Genomic DNA, 21,101 nt, shown 5'->3' on the forward strand with positions numbered 1-21,101 from the left:
GGATGCCTCAGTTGGTTGTATTAGTTAAAATCATAGAATCCCTACACTGTGGAAGCAGATCATTGGCCCATCAAGTCCATGCTGATCTTCCAAAGAGCATCTCATCCAAATCCATGCCCTATCCTATCCCCATGACCCTCCATATCCCATGGCCAATCCACTTAACCTGCACATTAGATTAGATTAGATTACTTACAGTGTGGAAACAGGCCCTTCGGCCCAACAAGTCCACACCGACCCGCTGAAGCGCACCCACCCAGACCCATTCCCCTACATTTACCCCTGCACCTAACACTACAGGCAATTTAGCGTGGCCAATTCACCTAACCTGCACATTTTTGGAGTGTGGGAGGAAACCGGAGCACCCGGAGGAAACCCACGCAGACACGGGGAGAATGTGCAAACTCCACACAGTCGGTCGCCTGAGGCGGGAATTGAACCCGGGTCTCTGGCGCTGTGAGGCAGCAGTGCTAACCACTGTGCCACTGTGCCACCGTGCCGCCCACATCTTTGAACTGTGGGAAGAAAGCAGAGCAAATTCATATAGACATGGGCAGAATGTGCAAACTCCACACAGACATGCGCCCTAGGGTGGAATCAAACCTGGGTTCCCCATGCTGTGAGGCAGCAGTACTAACCACTGAGCCACCATGCCGCCCACTTGCTTTCCAAGCTAATCTGCTGGTTGCTTTCTTTGGCACAAGACTTGATGAAAGATGATTGTAGATATTTTCAGTTGTTTAAACTACACAATCTGGTTTCTGTTCTCTCGCAATAATTAAGCCTTTCAGCACTGAATGATGAAGTTAATTTTTCCTCTTCTTACAGTGAATCCCTAGCTACCTTGCAACTCTAAATAACAGTGACCAAGAGCTAATCAAACATTGGCATTGTAAACATAAAACAAAGCAATTCTGAGAACAGAGCTATTTACACTGAGCTGAGAAACTGGATTAAGTTACAGGAAAGAAGACGTACATTTAAGGAGATGTTTCAGAATATATAGAAAATATCTATCAGTTAGATTCTAAGGGGAGGACACACCATCCTCAGCTAAGGGTCCTAAAAGTAGCATCAAGCTGGAAGAAAAAAAAATTGTAATTTTGCAGAACAGTGTGCAGGTCAGAAAAATGGGCAAACATTTTTTAAAAAAGCAAAGAATTCCTTAAAGATTAATGAGAGTGTGAAATTAGAGCCTGTTGCTGCCTAGTTGGCTGAAAATGTTTAGAAAGATGATTATGTAAAAAAAAACTGTTAGTTTGCAGAATTAATAATACAAATTAGAGAATTGGCAGATGAATTGAATAGACATTTTATATCTGTCATCACTGTGGTGGATACAATAACACCGCCAATGTAATTCTGAATCTGAACATAAAAGTGAGTAAGGAACTTAAAACAATTATAATCACCAGAGAATGTTTACTGAGGAAATTAATGGAACAAAAATCTGACAAGTCTCTGGGCTTGACAGACTTCATTGTTCAAAGTAAATTCATGGGTTTTAATTATCCAAAATTCCCCAGATTCTGCAAAGTCCCATCAGATTGGAAAATATTAAATGTGACTTTCCTATTCAAGAAAGAAGGGAGACAGAATGTGGGAAACTATAAGCTGATTGATTAACATCTGGCATAGGAAGAATTCTAGAAACTGTTGATGAGGAAGTTAAAGCAGGTCACTTAAAGAATCTTAATGCAATCAAGCAAAGTCAACATGCTTGTGTAAAAGGGAAATCGTGTTTTATTTTGTTAGAGTTCTTTAAGGACTTAATAAGCAACATAGATTAGCAGGAATTAGTGAATGTCTTGTACTTAGATTGCAAGAAACATTTGACAATGTGCCACATCAAAGGATACTTCACAACATAGGAGCTCATGACGTAGGGGATAACATGTTAGCATTGATAGAGGATTGGTTAGCTAATAGAAAACAAAGAGTGGGCACAAATGACTCATTTTACAGTTGGCAGTATGTGATGAGTGGTGCACAATAGGAGTCAGTGTTGAACCCTCAATTATTTACAACCTGTATAATGATGTTGGGACCAGATCAAAACCCCTCAACATTTATTAAGAATCTAGCCTAGACCCTAATGTTTTCTTATTTTAAAGGCAAATGCCAGACATTGCGTTCCTAATGCAATTTGATTGGTCAAGCTAACAGTCATGAAGCAAAACATCGAGGAGAAAGTGAGGACTGCAGATGCTGGAGATCAGAGCTGAAAATGTGTTGCTGGAAAAGCGCAGCAGGTCAGGCAGCATCCAAGAACTTGGATGCTGCCTGACCTGCTGCGCTTTTCCATGAAGCAAAACATACTTTATTCATACACCACAGTTAACTACACAAAAGAAATCAGAAATTGGAATAACTTAACTCTGCAGGAAAATTTAATAGAATAATAGATTGTGTGTGTGAGCATGTGTATGAGAGAGGGTCTGCGTGAGTGTGAGAGTGTGTGTGTGTGTGTATATGTGAGAGAGAGAGAGTGTAGAGTGTAGTGTGGTCACCTGTAGTGTGACATGACCCCCAGGTCCTGGTTGAAGCCATCCTCATGGGTATCGAACTTGTCCATCAGCCTCTGTTTGACCACTCTGCGATGGTGCATATTCTGAAGTCCATCTTTGAGGGCGGTCACCCAAAGATCAGAGGCCAAATGTCCCTGACCACTGAAGTGTTCCACAATTGAGAGGGAACATCCCTGTGATTGTTGTGAGGTATCCATTCATCCGTTGTTGTTGCGTCTGCTTGGTCTTGCCAATGTACCAAGATCTTGCCTCACTTGATACCTGATGAAGGAGCAGCGCTCTGAAAACTAGTACTCCCAAATAAGCCTGTTGGACTGTAACCTGGTGTTGTGATTTTTAACTATGTCCACCCCAATCTGACACTGGCACCTCCTCATCATAAATAATTTAAAATATCCTTAAGCTGCACCCATCTCCAAAATGGTGTAAAAAAGTAGAAAGCATGAGAGAAATTCAGCAACAGTGAAAGATAGAATATTAAGAGGAAGAGCCAAATCAGACTCAAAACAATAACTCTGTTTTACTCCAAATGATGCTGTCAGATTTGTTGAGTTTCTTCAGCACTTCCTATTTTTATTTCACATTTCCAGCATCTGCAATACTGTACTTCCATAATCATGTAGCCTGCTCTGGATTGCCGTTACACAGATTTCTAGGTTAATCGTCCCTTACTTACTTCATCAGATCAAAGAAGAAATTATAAAAGGGTTTTGCATCCTTTCAGAGTTCACAGAATGTTTTAAACTAATTTAACTTTACCTCCTAAGACAAGAATGTGTCTCTTGAGACATTGTGAATGTCAAGTCTGAGCCCACCTGCTGTTGTATAGTTTGATCTCTTCTGGTCTGACTTTATTAATTAAATTGGGGATACCCTTTAAACTACCATTACTTTACACATTCTGACAATCTGATTTGGCAAACCACCGTATTTTCCTCGGCCCAGTTTGCTTCAGAAATTCTCCCTACCCCCGCCAAAACCCCAGCCCATCCTGGAGATGCTGCCTTCCTCTTTCTACCCTTTCTCCCACTCCCCGACTCCGAACTTCCACCCACTCTGGACCCAGTTTGCCAGAAAGCGGACTCCACGTCACCCAGTCCGGATCTGCTGTCATCCACTTCCCCCTGCCATCCCCCTGGACAGGACCTGTCTCCCTCCACCCTTGTTTCTCCCCACCCCCCTCTTTGCTGGTGGCTCATATCTCTCCCAACCACTATCATCCTACTCTAAATACTACATTGCATGGTTAACCAAGCCCCTTTGCTACTTTGCACAGATGCCAACTACACTACCAGCTGGCACCTATCCACTTGACATCATATCCCACCTGGCATTCTACTCTTGGAATGCTCACCCCTGCCCCCTTAATATCCTGTCCATGAAGCCCCAAAAACTGTTACCCTAACCTCTATCTATGGCATCCTGCCCACCTAGCACCCTGTCCTCCTTAACCTCACTCCCCAAAGTGGCTGTGTTTCTGGACTTTTAAATTTCAGGATATTGCACCTGACTGCTGTGTAATGGGAGCATGGTTTGAATTCCCTGTTTGATGTTATGAGAGAGCTGTCAGATTGGAGTTCTGAGGGAAACCCTAATCCGAGTATCCTCTCAGAAATGCAGAGCTGTCTCCTGTCACCAAAAAGAGGGGCAGAGTGGAAAATCTGACCCATTGTTTTGGAGACAAAATGACACTTACAGCCCCAAAACATGCACACACTCAGCAGCTGAATTTCACAGCCAGTTCGACCTTATTTACCTCATCAAAATCTTTGTAATTTCTAACGCCTCTGCTAGACATCTCTCAGCCTTCTCTGCTCTAAAATCAATGCCAGCTCCACAAGACTGTGATCCCAGGTACAATTCTAGTAAAATTACATCATAGCTGTCTAACTTTAACTCATAACTGCATGTATACAATGAAGTATTGGGGGTTGTAACAGGGTCTCCCAGATAGCGAGCAAAATCAAAGTTCACATAGGAGATTCTTGTCTCTGACTCCTGAGCCATGCCAGTTAGATTAGATTAGATTAGATTAGATTAGATTAAACTCCACACAGTCAGTCGCCTGAGGCGGGAATTGAACCCGGGTCTCTGGCGCTGTGAGGCAGCAGTGCTAACCACTGTTATTCCAGCTCTATAGCAATCTTGGTGAGATTGTGATACCTGAGTGCGTACATCAGAATTGCTGCTCCTTTGAGTCAGAAATGGATTCCTTTGCCAAGATCAGCCCAGAGTGGTGGCTGTCAGATAAACCATGATAAAGAAATACTTGCGGAAGCAGCTCAGAATCTTGTAATTATTCAAGAACGTTGTAACTCAAACTGAGAATGGAGTGCAGGAAAGCCCGATGCTAAAATAACCTTTGGAAATACATGATTGAATAGCAAAAGGAATTGGACAAGTACTTATTGAATGCGGTCTGGATTAAGTCCAGGGGAAAACTTTCAACTGCTATGGAGTAGAGTTGGCTTTGTGGATCAGCCACTGATGGCAGAGGCTACCGGATTTCAATTTCTAATGAGTGCAACCTCACAGCACTAAGTGCAGCACTTACTCCTTTGCAGTTCAGCTCATTTTCATGGGAATATCTCTAAAAGCCACGGACAAGTGGGACCAGCTTCCATGTCGCAAAACTGCTCACAGAGGCTGAAGGGGATAGAGTCCTGGCTGGGGCCAAACACATTGGTGCCTCGGAATCTTGATGTGTTTGATATTCTCCAAACAGCTGCTGTTGATTGGTGGAGTAATCTGGGACTGCAGTTGAACTGAAATGTCAGGAGACTGTGCCAACAGCAAGTGTGGAAGTTATTTATACACTGGGCTAGAGATGGAGCATAGCAAAAAAGGGAGGCAGATTTGGGGGGAAGAAAGGGTGCATTAGGACGATCGTTTTCCGACAGTGAATCAAATACTTGCAGAAAGCTGTTTATAAAATCAAACAGATTAATCAGGTCAGATTTCTGTCTGAGAAACAATTCTGAGAAGTTTTCCATAACTTTTTATATCAGTCTGTTTATTGGAAGATAGTTCCCTGTTTCTCTTTTGTGTAATGATTTATTCCACATGCCTTCTTGAGCAGTGTAGAGCCTTATTTCACATTCTGCAAAAGCCATGTGATTTATTGAAGTCCGTGCCTCACATTCTCAGTTGAGAGTCTATTAGTGTAAACAGTGTCATAGCAGGTAAGACTATTCTCGGGTCTTCTTCAGCAAGTGCTAACTTTAGCTCTTCTGGTAGAGGGTTCTTCCTTTCCCACAATGCACTCGCACCAGTCCTGGACAGATCAATTGTCGAGAAGCCCTTCTATCAAACAGATCGCATTGCAGGACATGTTTCTGGGTACAACACAGCAGTTAAACATCGAGACTCAAAGACAAGAATAAATGGACTCTGACCTCGGTGGCGAGGTACAATGCATGGACATTGTCAGGCTGTGAGAATACAAGAAACAGTGTGGTCTTTCCAGGAGGCAATTCTCACTTTTCTGTGCAAACTGGGACCCTGAATGCTGTTCAGTCTATATTTACCACATTACAAAAGGACATACTAACAAACACTCGGAAGCATTGCTGAGCAAAGCTTTTCAAGATGATGATCAAGGAAACTTCTCTGCGGAGGGACCCCGATTTACGAGGGGAGTTTGCTTTCCTTGCCCGTGGATGTGATTTTGTTCTGCCATCACGATTCAAGAAGAGGTTGAAATCGTTCCAGCAAGCACAGGTTTGAAATAATTCTCCACGCCTTGAGTTTAAGTTCTGTTGCTGTTTAGACCGTGTCCTGTCTGCTAATTGCTATCAGTGCATGAATGCTGTTAAAGACAGCTATTTGCACTGTACCAACAGGTTTATAAATAGATCCCTAGGATCTGGTTAAAAGTACTGAGACTGTTTCATCCTTCAAAGGGAGGTCAAGAAGAGAAAAAGAGCAAGAGTGTATTTTGATGGTTACTTTTAAAAAATATTTTACTGTTTTTTTCACAGTTTCAATCTTAACCATATATAGACTTAATCTTTAGTGCATGGAGCAAGGGAGGGTTGGTCTGTGTATCTCCTTACACTTCTATGGGTACTGCTTTTTATATGGAGATTTGTTGAATTGAAATCTTCAAGTTGTGTCATATATCATGAAACTGTATTCTGCCCATTGTTAACCCTTTAAACACAATATTCCTAAAAGGAGTCAAAACGACAGCATTACTGACAATCGAAAGCAAAGCAAGAAACTAATTTAATCAGGAGAAAATATAACAAAGTAAATGTGCAGGAGCTATTCCTTCGCATTCAAAAATGTCATATAAAACACTTAACTGTTACAAGTTGATTCTGTCCTGATAGAGCCATAGAATAGCAGTGTTAGTTTTGGTGGTCTCTCCCTTGTTACTTGGTTAAATTATTTTATATTGCTGGAGTTTTCTCTCTGATTGCGCTAACATTATTACATAGTCATAGAGTACAGAAGGCCATTAGGTTCCTCAAGACTATGTGGTTCATTCAAAGGGCAAATCCAGTTTGTCTGACTTACCTGCTCTTTCCACATTGCCCTATGATTTTTTTTCTTTCCTTTCAGGTACATGTCAATTTTTTTGAAAATTACTACTGATTCAGATTTCACCATACTTTCAAACAGTATGTCCCACATTTGTATTGGGGGAAAAAAAAATCTCCTTATCCTCTCTCTGGCTCTTTTTCTGATTACCTTAATTCTGTGTCCTTGAGTTACTGACCCTCCTGCCAGTGCAATATATTTGCTATTATTTATTTATTCAAAGTAGAGTCATCCCTACTTACCCTTATAGCTGTTTTGATAGGCAGTTTTAGTAGGCAGTTAAGAGTCAACCACACTGCTGTGGGTCAGGAATCACATTAAGGTGACACTGGGTACGGATAGCTGCTTTCCTTGCCCAGAAGGGAAGTAGAGAACTAGACTGGCTTTCTATCAATCTGGGGATTTCATGGTCATCCTTATTAAGTATTCAGTTTCACAATCTTTATATTTAAATTGCCTTAACAGGATTTGAACTCATGCCTCTGGATCCTGAGATTACTAATCTGGTATTAGAACTATTCTGTTACCTTGCCAAATTAAATTCAAAATTCAAGTAAGCTTATTTTCAAGCTGAAATATACAGAAATGTAGGCTCCTGCTACATCAATAGGATTTGGTTCAAAGGCCTGTGAAATGCATGAGACAACAAAAGCAATTTTTAACTCTGCTCATATCCTATTACAATGAAAAAATATGTTCTGATAAGGACTGTTGGCTTAATTATTGGGATAACTTTGCATTGAATTCAACATGAACTATTGACCAAAGTTGAATTTCAAGGAAAGGTACATAATATTTTACTGTCACCCAGCTTCAGTTCTTCACAGGCAGTCTGGTATCCACAACCCAGAATGGGAGATCAATTTTAGTCTTTTGTCATCTTGCAATTTCTATGAACTATAGAAATGTGTGGCAAACCATGCTGTTTGATGTGCATTCCAAGGCCTTCATTTCTTAACTCCAGTGTCTTATTATAAAACATCTGGGTTCCAATCAGTTCAACAGGATACTGTGAATATAAATGTATTCCCAAATCAATGTAAACAAAAATCACTGCTTAGTAGAGGTAATTGTTCAGTGTTGCATTGGGAACAATTAAGAATTAATGAAAGTGTTACACATATTGATTTTCAATTTAACGTAATTTCTTATGCTCTTTGTTGTTTAAGCAAAGCAGATGTTAACCATTAAATCAGCCACCTTGCTCCTTGCTTTGAGTTTAAATTCTGATTTATACTCACTGTGATGTTATCAGAAATCTAACTTCCAAGCTTGTGACTATTAGCAATGTATCAGTACCATTTTGTGGAAGTAACAATGTCAGTTTGGGATTAATTTGTGCATATCATTACCTATTGGTTGGAAACTTGTGGTTTGAAGCCCAGTACCAAAATATGAGCTCATACTGAGGTCAACATTTCAGTCAAGTCTACATGGAGCTTCTGTCCCTCAATAAGATGTTAATCCAGGATCTTGGCTTATTGTTGTTGAAGTTAAGAGAGCAGTAGGGATCCTGTGGCACTATTCAAGGAAGCTCGATATTTTCCTCTGTCCCTGATGCTGTTGCCCTTACACAAATGTCACTGGAGCTTCACAGTCATCCTTTATTGAAGCATTATAGTGATCATGGCCTGATTTCTCTTCTCTGCCTCAGGAAAGAGGGAGGCTTTTTTGTTTTGTCTTGTTTAAACCTTGTTTGCTGAGACCATCGTGACTGAGGTTAGCTAACTCAACACACAGAAGGGATCAAACTTGAGACCATTCCTACTTGATGCAATTCAACGATGTGTTGGAGACTTTGCACAAAGCAGAAAAATGTATTTCTGGTTGCAATTGAATGGTGTGGAGCACTCAGTGGTTAATTCTGAGTTATAAGGGTGGTTTTGAACCCTTTATTCCAAAGTTTGGGTTGCCCGTATTGGGTCTGTGTTCCAGTAGGCAATGACCAGTGAGCATGCAAAAATAAAAACTCTGCAAATCACTGTTCGCTTTCACTGAGGTCCAACCGATCTGAGTCATGGCACCACTGAGTGATTTTAACTCCATCTTATACCAGACAAGACTCCAATATCTTTGTTAAAACTTTTGTTTTTGAAACAAAGATTGGAGCTGTGCACCATTTTTGGTTACGAACATCTCCTGTGCATGCATGAGTACAGTTTTAACAAAGAAACCTCAGTCTCTTCTGGCCTAAGGGAGAATAAAAGGTTAAAATCACCCTTTCAGTGCGTAATCTGAACAGTTATATATCAGAGCAACTATTTGAAATTCCTAATTTTGTCTCTTGCTTCCTCAATTTTTCAGTCTGCAGGTTACACAAACAGCATCTGGCACATACAAATGTGAAGTTGCTACTAAGATCCTTGTCCTTTTAGGTAAAGCAAATAGATTAACGTGTGTCATGTGCCTCAGTGGTGAATGTAAAGACTAATGTCCAAACAAGTTGTGCTGCTATGACAGTTTTATGGTAACATAGAACAGACCCAGTATTCTGCCCAAAACTATAACTGAATATGTCCATCGACACCGCTTCAAGGCACCAAACAGAATTCTGAAATTAGATTAGCTTGAATTTATTTATTAAATCCTCTTAACTCCTTGACTGTGCCGCTGACAGTTCGTGCACCCACATACACATGAATGTTTGTTTCCATTATGCTGTTTGAAGTATGGAAGGCAGCTGTTTCTTATTAATTAAATGACAGCAGTGCAATAAACCAATGTCTGTAACCTTGCGTAACTTGTCTCAAGTAAGCTTGATGCTCCCAATGTGTACATTATTCATAGTGATTAGAAGCATAGATACAAAGAATGATTACTGTACAGGAGACCATTCAGGCGTCTGTGTACATGCTAGCTGTCTGCCACGGCAACTCTGCTAATCCCTCACCTCTACTCCTGTAGCCCTGCAATCTTCTCTCTTCAGGTGTTCACCAATTTCCTTTTGAAAGATCCAGTTGTATACACCTCCATCATGCTCTCAGGCAGCGCATTCCTCACCACTTGTCAAAAAAATGATTTTTCCTCCTGTTGCTTTTGATTGTTTAGACATGCATTTTAAATGGGTGTCCTCTGGTTATCGGGCCTCTTGTCAATGGGAACAGTTTATCTCTACCCACTTCTGACCACTCATGTGTTTGAAAACTTCTGTCAAATCTCTTCTCAACCTTCTCTTCTCCAAGGAGAACAATTTTAGCATCTCCAAAATATAACTAGCATCTCAAAATTTTTCTGTACCTTCTCTAAAGCCTTCACAGCCTTTCTGAAGCATGGTCCCCATGACTGAAGGCGCTACTTGAATTTTATTAAAGGTCATCTGGATTTGTACCCGATACCTCTTATTGTGATCCTAGACCAGATCGCCAATTTTCTTATGTCAGGTTAGGGACCAGTAACATGTTTTTTAAAGTAGCCAAACTGTGCAGTCCAGGGAACTTGCAAAGTGAATACATCCACAGTATTGAACAAGCGACAGTAAAATTAACTGTACATTAGAACCGCAATGCAGTCTACAATACATATAAAACTTGTATTCTAACACAATTAATGTGGGGAAATTTGGGTAATTGACTGCTATTGGAAGCCCCACAACAAATAGTAAATGTATTCAAGAGAGATCACACAGCTATCTTAGCAAATCGTGATTTCAATGGCATGGTAGGTCATCAAAACTCATTAAAGTTCACAAGGGATTATAATTCTTAACTTTGCTGATCTGGCCTTGAAACTTCCTCTCAAAAGAGCTGTTCCATCATGGACTGCCTCAATGATTTTCTACTGTTCTCGTTGGTTGTCTTTGCCTGGTCTACTTCCCTGACACTCTAGAAACTGCACTGCAGCATGCATTCACAGGCATAAATCCAGCTCCTCACAGACAGCTCACCTCAACTGAGCCAGTCCTGTTCCTGAATCTTTTCCTGAATTGCACTCAACCAAATACCATTTGTGAGCTTTTCAACACACATTCTCAACTACATTGAACTACTTATCGCACACAATGTTCTTTCAAGCTTTCTAGGCTTCCTAAGACTTCCTTGAGCCCTCACTGCATAAAACTTCCCTGAGTAGCAGAACATATGCTGCTGTTCAGTTTCTTTTAGCAGTACAGCCTACAGCAGCCCTTCTTAACGTGCAGTATGTTTCTCTTTACTCTCTGTCTCCTCCCAACTAACTATGCCCCTGGAATTGCTCTTCAGTGAGCCCTGAACAGTCCTGAGTCATCAGTTGAAAGCCCACCTTATTGCTAAGCAAAATCCAAAGTAACTAATATTTCGGAATGCTCAATTGGATCACTCTTAGAACTCCTGATTCCTTTAAAAGTTACCAGTTTCACAGAATGTTGGCTTAAATCACAAATTGCATACAGCAAAAATAGTCACCACACTTTGTCCATAAAGCCAAAGATGCCAGGTAACCTTTTAACTACTTTTGCAACCTGCTGTGCTGCTGTCAATGATTTAATCACCTAAGTGTCCCTGGTGCTGTGTTCCTCTTTAGAATGTTGCCCTTTAGTCTAGAACATAGAACATAGAACAGTACAGCACAGAACAGGCCCTTCAGCCCACGATGTTGCGCCGACCACTGATCCTCATGTATGCACCCTCAAATTTCTGTGACCGTATGTTTGTCGAGGAGTCTCTTAAATGTCCCCAATGACCCTGCCTCCACAACTGCTGCTGGCAATGCATTCCATGCTCTCACAACTCTCTGTGTAAAGAACCCACCTCTGACATCCCCTCTATACTTTCCTCCAACCAGCTTAAAACTATGACCCCTCATGTTAGTCATTTCTGCCCTGGGAAATAGTCTCTGGCTATCGACTCAATCTATGCCTCTCATTACCTTATATACCTCAATTAGGACCCCTCTTCTCCTCCTTTTCTCCAGTGAAAAAAGTCCGAGCTCAGTCAACCTCTCCTCATAAGATAAGCCCTCCAGTCCAGGCAGCATCCTGGTAAACCTCCTCTGAACCATCTCCAAAGCATCCACATCTTTCTTATAATAGGGCGACCAGAACTGGACACAGTATTCCAAGTGCGCAGGTTGAACTCCATCTGCCACCTCTCAGTCCATCTCTGCATCCTGTCAATGTCCCGCTGCAGCCTACAACAGCCCCCTATACTGTCAACGACACTCCAACCTTTGTGTTGTCTGCAAACTTGCTGACCCATCCTTCAATCCCCTCATCCAAGTCATTAATAAAAATTACAAACAGTAGAGGCCCAAGGACAGAGCCCTGTGAAACACCACTCACCACTGACTTCCAGGCAGAATATTTTCCTTCTACTACCACTCGCTGTCTTCTGTTGGCCAGCCAATTCTGTATCCAGACAGCTATGTTCCCCTGAATCCTATTCCTCCTGACCTTCTGAATGAGCCTACCATGGGGAACCTTATCAAATGCCTTGCTAAAGTAATTGTCTAAATTGCCATTCCTCATTCTTCACGTCAAATTGACCACATCACACTTCTCTATAGTGAGGTCCATTCACCATGGGCCTTCCCATTCTATCAGCAAATCTACATATTCTTGAAGTCTATCGCTATCAGTTTTACAGTTCATGACAGTTGCAGGTTTTGTGTCAACTGCAAATTTTGAAATTGTAACCCTCTATACCCAAGTCTAGATCATTAATATAGCTCAAGAAAATAATGATTCTAGTAACTTAGAGGACCCCACTGTATACTGTCGTCTAGTCCAAAGACAACTATTCACTGCTACACTTTTTTTGTCAATAACCCAACTTTGTATACAAGTTAGACCAGAACATATAGGAGCAGAATTAAGTCAGGAGCCCAATCAAATCTAATCCATTATTCGATCGTGGGCTGACATGTTTCTCAACCCCATTACCTCTGTAACCTTTGATCACCTTTAGCAATCAAGGACCTATCTATCTTTGTCTTAAATAGACTCAATGACTTGGCCTCCACAGCCCTTCTGTGGCAATAGATCTTTCACGCTGTAGCTGAAGAAAGTCCTCCTCATCTTTGTTCTAAAGAGTCGTCCCTTCACTCTGAGCCTGTGCCCTCAGGTCCTAATCTCTCCTTCTAGTGGAAACATTTTCTCCATGTCCACTCTACCCAGGCCTCTCAGTATTGCCTAAATTTCAAACTGATCATCACCTCATCCTTCTAAACTCTGTCAAGTACAGACCCATAGTCCTCATCAGCTCCTTGTGTGACAAACCCTTCAACATTCTTGTAAACCTTGTCCGGACCCTCTCCAATGCCAACTCATTCTTCCTTAGATATAGGGCCTAAAACTCTCTCAATATTCCAAATACGATCTAACCAGAGCCTTATTCGGCCTCAGCAGTACATCTCTGCTTTTATATCCTTGTCCACGTGAAATGAATGCTAACATTGCATTTCCCTTCCTTACTGCCAACTGAACCTGCATGTTAATCTTAAGAGAGTCTTGAACTAGGACTTCTAATTCCCTTTGTGCTTCAAATTTCCAAAGCTATTCCCCATTTAGAGAATAGTCAATACCTCAATTCTTCCTCCCGAAGTACATAACCTCACACTTCCCCACATTGCTTTTCATCTGCAACTTCTTTGTCCACTCTCCTAGTTGATCCAAGTCCTTCTGTAGCCTTCCCACTTCCTCAACACGACCTAACCCTCCACCTATCTTTGTGACATTGGTAAACGTAGCACATTGTCCTCAGTTACCTTATGTAGATTGTTAATGGAGAATGTGAATACTTGTGTCCCAGCACTGATCCCTGCAAAAATCTACCACTCACTGGTTGCCGTCCTGAAAAAGACCCCTTTATCTCTACACTCTGCCTTCCGTCAATCAACCAATCCTCTATCCATGCCAGTGTTTTGCCCCTAACATCATGGGGTCTTAGATGGCCTTACCTCCTGTACGGCACTTTGTCAAAGTCTTCTGGAAATCCAAATAGATCACATCCACTAACTTTCCTTTGTCTAACTTATTCATTACTCCCTCAAAGAATTTCAATGATTTGTCAGGCATGATGTCCCTTTGACGAAGCCGTGCTTACTCAACCCTATTTTATGCACTTCCAAGTACTCTGCCATCTCATCCTTAATAATGGACTGTTAAAATCCTACCAACAACTGAGGTCAGGCTAACCAGTCTATAGTTTCCTGTCTTCTGCTTCCCTCACCTTTGAAATAAAGGTATTACATTAGCCACTTTCCATTACACTGGGACCTTCCCTGACTCTAGTGATTCCTGAAAGATCACCACCAATGCCTCTACAATCTCCTCAGCTGTCTCTTTCAGAATTATCGGTGTAGTCAATCCAGTCCTGGTGATTCATCCACCTGCAGACCTTTCAGCTTCCCCAACACCTTCTCCTTGGTGCTGGCCACCACATTCACCTCTGCTCCCTGACTCTCTTGAAGTTCTGGTATGCTGTTGGTGTCTTCCACTGTGAAAACTGTTTCAAAGTATCTAGTTAGTTCCTCCGTTATTTATTTGTTCCTCATTGCAATTTCTCATCTCATTTTCAAATGGTCCAATGTCCACTCTTGCCTCTCTCTTCCCTTTCAGATATCTAAAAGAACTCTTGCATCATCTTTTATATTACTAGCAAGCTTACTTTCATATTTCACCTTTCCCACCTTCTTGCTTTTTTTAAAGTTATCTTCTGCTGGTTGTTAAAAAATTCCCAATGCTGTGGCTTTCCATTAACCCCCTCTACATTGCATACTTCCTTTCACTTTTATGCTGTCCCTGACTTCTCTGGTCAGTTATAGTTGCATCTCCCTCCTTTTAGCAGGTTTCTTTTTGCTTGAGATGAATTTCTACTTGTTTTCTGAATTACCCCTGGAAACACCTGGCCTTGCTGATCCACTGTCTTCCCTGGTGGGCTCCCCTTCCAATCAACTCTGTCCAGCTCTTCCTTCATGTCTTTGTAATTTCCTTCATGTCTCCCCTTCCAATCAACTCTGTCCAGCTCTTCCTTCATGTCTTTGTAATTTCCTTTCAGTTGTAACTTCCAATCAACTCTGTCCAGCTCTTACTGTCTTCCCTGGTGGGCTCCCCTTCCAATCAACTCTGTCCAGCTCTTCCTACAATTACACCTGAATCCAGCTTCTCGCTCTCAAACTGCAGGGTGAAGTCCGTCGTATTCTGGTCAGTGTCCCCTAGAGGTTCCTTTCACCTTAAGCTCCCTAATCAAGTCTGCCTCATTACATACTAAATCCAGAATTGCCCGTTCCCAGTTGGCTCCACCATAAGCTGCTCCAAAAAACATCATCTGGTTGATATGCCACAAATTTCTTTTTTTTTAAGCTCCGCAACCAACCTGATTTTCCCAGTCCATTTGCATTTGAAGTCCCCCATGATTATAGCAATAGTGCCTTTCTTGAATGCCTTAAATATCTATTGATTTATTTTCGTCCTCACATTCCTGACTACGGCTAGGAGGCCCGTACACAATTTTGATCAGGGTCTTTCCTCCTTTGCAGTTCTTTAACTCTACCCATACAGATCCTACTCCTTCTAACTTATATCACTTCTTGCTATCGATTCCATTTGATTTCTTACCAACAAGCAACCAAGCCCCCTCTGCCCATCTGCCTGTATTTTTGATAGGTCGTCTATCCTTGGGAACTATTTAGTTCCCAACCCTGATCCCCTTGCAGCCGCGTCTCTGTAATGCCTACAGCATCATACCTGCCAACTTCAACCTGTGCTACAAGCTCATTTTCCTTGCTTTGTATTCTGCATGCATATAAGTACTACTCCCTCAGTCCTGCGTTGACTGCCCCCTTATTTGCTGTGCCTGAAGTTATACTCCTGGCCAGTTTCTCTGGAAACTTTAATAGCCACCGCTCAACCCTTCCACCCCCACCACCACACTTTAAATTCTTCCATAATTTTCCATGCATCTAAACTGCTGCCCTATTTAGTTTAAAGCCCTACCCACAGCCCGCATTAAGTAATTTGCCAGGACTCTGATCTCAGCATGATTCAGGTGGAGGCCTTCACATCAAAACAATTCCCTCCTCCCCCACTGTAGGTGCCAATGTCCTATGTTTTCAAACCCATTTTTCCTACACCAATCTTTGAGCCACATGTTTACCTCGTTAATCTTGTTAACTCTGTGCCAAGTTGTTCATGGCTCAGAGAGTATTACTTTTTTTGGCTCGGCTTTCTAATTTAGCCCTTAACTGTTCATATTTCCTCAGTAGAACCCGTTTCCTCTTTCTGCCTATATTGTTGGTTCCTACATGGACCACAATAACTGTATCTTTCCCCTCCCACTCCAAGGTACTCTGCAGCCTAAACGAGATATTCTGAACCTGGGCACTGGGCATGCAACATAGTCTTCAAGACTCTCGATCCTGGCCACAATGTCTATTCTCCTGACTGCACTATCCCCAATTGCAACCACATTTCCCTCTTCTCCCGACTCCTGAATGGCCCCCGTGCTATGATCAGTTTGCTCATCCTCCCTATAGCCCCCACTTTCATCAACACAGGCGGCAAGTATCCCAAACCTGTTGGACGATCTCAACGGCTGAGCCTCATTCAGCACTTCCTCTTGGGATCCCTCATGGTCACACCTTCTTGTCCCTGAGCACTGACCAAATTTGAGCTGGAGTTCCACAAGCAACCAACACTCGTTATAGACATGGTCACTGTGAACCACAATGGGATCCACCAGCTCCCGCATCATGCAGTTACAGCACCATTGCTTGGCCCTGCATCTCTGTTTTAATTACTTAGTTCTTAATTCAATATTTAAAATTTCATACTTGTCTTTTAGTTTGTATTCTGTAAACATTTCCCATATTTTCCTTCAATCAGAAAGTAAGCTACAATAGATAGTCAAAGAACAAAGAAAACTTACAACCCAGGAACAGGCCCTTCGGCCCTCCAAGCCTGATCCGATCCAAATCCACTGTCTAAACCTATCACCCAATTCTTAAGGATCTGTATCCCTCTGCTCCCCACCTACTCATGCATTTGTCCAGATGCACCTAAAATGAATCTACCGTGCCTGCTGCTACCTCTGCTGGCAATGCATTCCAGGCACCTACCACCCTTTGTGTAAAGGACTTTCTGTGTGTATCCCCCTTAAGCTTTTCACCTCTCACCTTGAGCATGTGACCTTTCATTATTGAATCCCTCACCCTGAAAAAAAGCTTATCTCTATCTACCTTGTCTATACCCTTCATGATTTTGTAGATCTCAATCAGGTCCCCCCTCAATCTCTTTTTTTCTAATGAAAACAATCCTAACCTACTCAACCTCTCTTCATAGCTAGCACCTTTCATACCAGGCAACATCCTCATAAACCTTCTCTGCACCCTCTCCAAAGCGTCCACATCCTTTTGGTATTGTGGCGACCAGTATTGTACACAGTATTCTAAATGCGGCGAACCAATATCTTCCACAATTTTAACATGACCTGCCAGCTCTTATACTCAATACCCCGTCCAATGAAGGCAAGCATACCATATGCCTTCTTGACCACTCTATCCACCTGTGCAGCCACCTTCAGGGTACAATGGACCTGAACTCTCAAATCTCTCTGCTCATCAAGTTTCCCAAGGCTCTTCCGTTTACAGTATAGTTCGCTCTCGAATTAGACTTCCCAAAATGCATCACCTCACATTTGCTTGTATTGAACTCCATTTGCCACTTCTCCACCCAACTCTCCAGTCTACCTATAGTTTCCTGTATTCTTTGACAGTCCTCTATGCATTCTGCTACTCCATCAATCTTCATGTCATCTGCAAACTTGCTGATAATATCAACAGTGCCGTCTTCCAGAACATTTATGAATATCACAAACAACAGTGGCCCCAGCACTGATCCCTGTGGAACACCACTGGTCACCTTTCTCCATTTCGAGAAACTCCCTTCAACTATTACTCTCTGTCTCCTGTCACTCAACCAGTTTTTTATCCACCTAGCTAGAACACCCTGCACACCATGTGACTTCACTTTCTCCATTAGTTTACCATGGGGAACCTTATCAAACACCTTACTAAAGACCATGTATATGACATCTACAGCCCTTCCTTCATCTATCAATTTGGTCACTTCCTCAAAGAAATCTATTAATTTGGTAAGGCACAATCTCCCCTGCACAAAACCATGTTGCCTATCATTGATAAGCCCATTCTTTTCCAAATATAAATAGATTTTATCCCCCAGTATCTTCTCCAGCAACTTTCCCACCACTAACATCAGGCTCACTGGTCTGTAGTTACCCGGAATATCCTTACTATCCTTCTTGTACAGGGGGACAACATGAGCAACCCTCCAGTCCTCCGGCACCTCACCTGCGTTTAAGGATGCTACAAAGATATCTGTCAGGGCCTCAGCTATTTCCTCTCTTGCCTCCCTCAGCAACCTGGGACAGACCCGTCCAGTCCTGGGGATTTGTCCACCTTAATATCTTTTAGCCTACCCAACACATCTTCCTCCTTATGCCAACGTGATCCAAAGTAAACAAACTTCTGTATCTAATCTCAACATTGATCATGTTGCTCTCCTCAGTGAACACTGATGCAAAGTAATCATTGAGAATCTCACCCATTTTCTCAGGTTCGACACACAACCTTCCTTCCTTATCATTTAGTGGACCAACCCTTTCTCTAGTTACCCTCTTGCTTCTTATATAAGAATAAAAGGCCTTGGGATTCTCCTTAATTCTGCTCGCTAAAGTTGTAACATGACCCCTTTTAACCTGTTTGATTCCTCATTTAAGATTGGTCCTACTCTCCCGATATTCCTCCAAGGCCCATTTTGTTCTTAGCTCCTGGACCTTATGTACACTTCCTTTTTCCTCTTGGCTAGTGGCACAATTTCTCCTGTCATCCACGGTTCACTGACCTTTCATTTCCTATCCCTTATTTTCAAAGGGACACACTCATCCTGCACTATCTTTGAAAGCCTCCCACATATCAAATGTGGACTTCTCTTTAAATAGCTGTGACCAATCCACATTTCCCAATTCCATCTAATTTTGATGTAATTGGTCTTGGCCCAGTTTAGTACTCTTCCCTTAGGACCACTCTCATCTTTGTCTACGAGTATTGAGATGTACAAGAACAGAAACAGGCCCTTCGATCCAACTCATCCATGCCGACCAGATATCCTAAATTAATCTAGACCTGTTTGCCAGCACTTGGCCCATATCCTTCTAAAACCTTCCTATTTATGTACCCATCCCAGGTGCCTTTTAAGTGTTGTAATTGTACCAGCCTTCACCACTTCCTGTGGTCATTATTCGCAAAGAAATCCCCCACTGCAACTTCTACCACCTGGCCTGGCCCATTCCCCAACACCAGGTCCAATGTGGTCCCTTCCCTCGTCAGACTATTGACATACTGAGTTTAGTATCTATTACAGACCAATGAACATGCAGTTTATCTGTGATGTCACATTTTTGTGCTGGGCCCCTGATCCTGGGCTTCAATTTATCCTGTTTAAAAAAAAGCCTTGCAAACTATGAGCCAAAAAAAGCACCGAATTCCCACACTGCCTCCAAAATCCTCAAACAATAGACTCACTCAGGCTGCGTCTCTTTCTGGACTTGATCTCTCCTTCCTGACCATGAGAAGCTTACTGATGTTGTACATTCAACAGGCCCTCTGTTAAATAGATGTAAAGTTGCCAAGGTCCTTGATGTTTCATGCATTTTAAATTCACTGCCAAGTAAATTAAGTGACATTTTATCAAATTTCTATTGAAAGTCCACATAGACAATATCAACTATATTATCATCAACCTTCTCTGGTAACACTTCAATCAAGTTAATTAAACACAATCAACCTTAAACAACTCCTTGCTTACTTTTGCTAATGAAAACATATGTAACCAAGTGATTATAAGTTTTGTCCCAAATTAGTGCTTCAAAAAGCTTTCCCACCATTAATGTTAAACTCTAAATACTGGGCTTATCCTTATATTTTTGAGTAAGTGTGTCCCATTTCTCCAGTCCTTTGGGATCACCTCTCTATCTAATGTTAAAAGGTTATAGTCTGCATGCAGGGATGTCCCCAAGATGGTGAGTACTTCCAGCGATGTCATGTCGGAGAATCAGGTCAGCATCGGATGAGTGGTGCCAAAGGGGTTTGGTAGGTAGTTAATGAGGTAAGTTTAGGACGGTCACTCAGGAAAATATGCTGGGGAGAGGAAGTCGCTATGAAACGTAACAAAAATGAAACTGTGCCAAGATTTAAGAAGCCCAATAACTTTGGATTCTTCATTGGTAACAGCAGATTTAAAGTATTCATTCTGTAACTTAGCCCAAATTCCAAGGTACAATTCTCAGTGTATTTAAATGCAGGAGGTATAATGTTCATATAATTTTGTTTCACTTGAATGATAAAACACCATTGATATATTAAACTTAAAATATTGCAGATGTTGGAAATCTGAAACAAACGCAGAGAATGCTAGAGATATTCAGTAGATCTGGCAGCATCTGTGGAGAGAGAAACAGAGTTAATGTTTTGAATCTGGTATGAGTCTTCAGAACTGAAATGTGTCAGAGAATGACAGACTTAAAATCACTTTAAACATTAATTGTATCTTTACCCAGTAAATATAAAGTCTGGACTTTTGGGGGTGCGGTGGGGGTTGTAGGGAAGGGATTTATGCAGAATGATTGGAGCCAGAGGGAAAAACAGAGATCAGAGGATGAACAGAATTAGTGCTGAAGCAAACAAACTACATCTAGCACATATGTGAAAGGCATTTGTCTATGGATTCAGCAGATCTTGCCTCCCTGAGCTTCCCAAAGTCAGTGACAGTCAAATTTAAACTAGTGGCTGAATTTAGATATGTTACCTTACTTTAATATTTACCATTCTTTCTGAAAGAGAGTTGGTTTCTTTCCATCCCACCCCTGTGTCGCAAAGCTATCCAGGCTCTACTAAAGTTGAAAATTGGAGTCAGGATCAGTCTTTTAAAATTGTCATACCTCACCAGCCCAAAATTATAAATGTAATATCTCCCTTTACCTCAATGATGGGTGAATGCTCCATGGTACTCACTCACTGGTACTAGGCATTCTTCATATA

The 21,101-nt window shown here is 41.7% G+C and overlaps 1 protein-coding gene across 4 annotated transcripts in view; it reads left to right on the forward strand.

Moving 5' to 3' along the window:
* Positions 1-21,101, forward strand: part of ppp2r3a (protein phosphatase 2, regulatory subunit B'', alpha) — a 167,624-nt gene that overhangs the window by 58,000 nt on the left and 88,523 nt on the right. The window contains exon 1 of one of the 4 annotated variants that reach the window (XM_043701937.1): positions 5,982-6,248. The exons of the other annotated variants lie outside the window; for them this stretch is intronic. Within the exon in view, the coding sequence (XP_043557872.1) occupies positions 6,117-6,248 (132 nt within the window). The 5' untranslated portion in view covers positions 5,982-6,116. Of the gene's footprint in view, positions 1-5,981; positions 6,249-21,101 lie in introns of those variants that run through there. 4 annotated transcript variants of the gene reach the window in all.

This window comes from Chiloscyllium plagiosum, chromosome 13, assembly GCF_004010195.1.
Source record: "Chiloscyllium plagiosum isolate BGI_BamShark_2017 chromosome 13, ASM401019v2, whole genome shotgun sequence".
NCBI lineage: Eukaryota > Metazoa > Chordata > Chondrichthyes > Orectolobiformes > Hemiscylliidae > Chiloscyllium > Chiloscyllium plagiosum.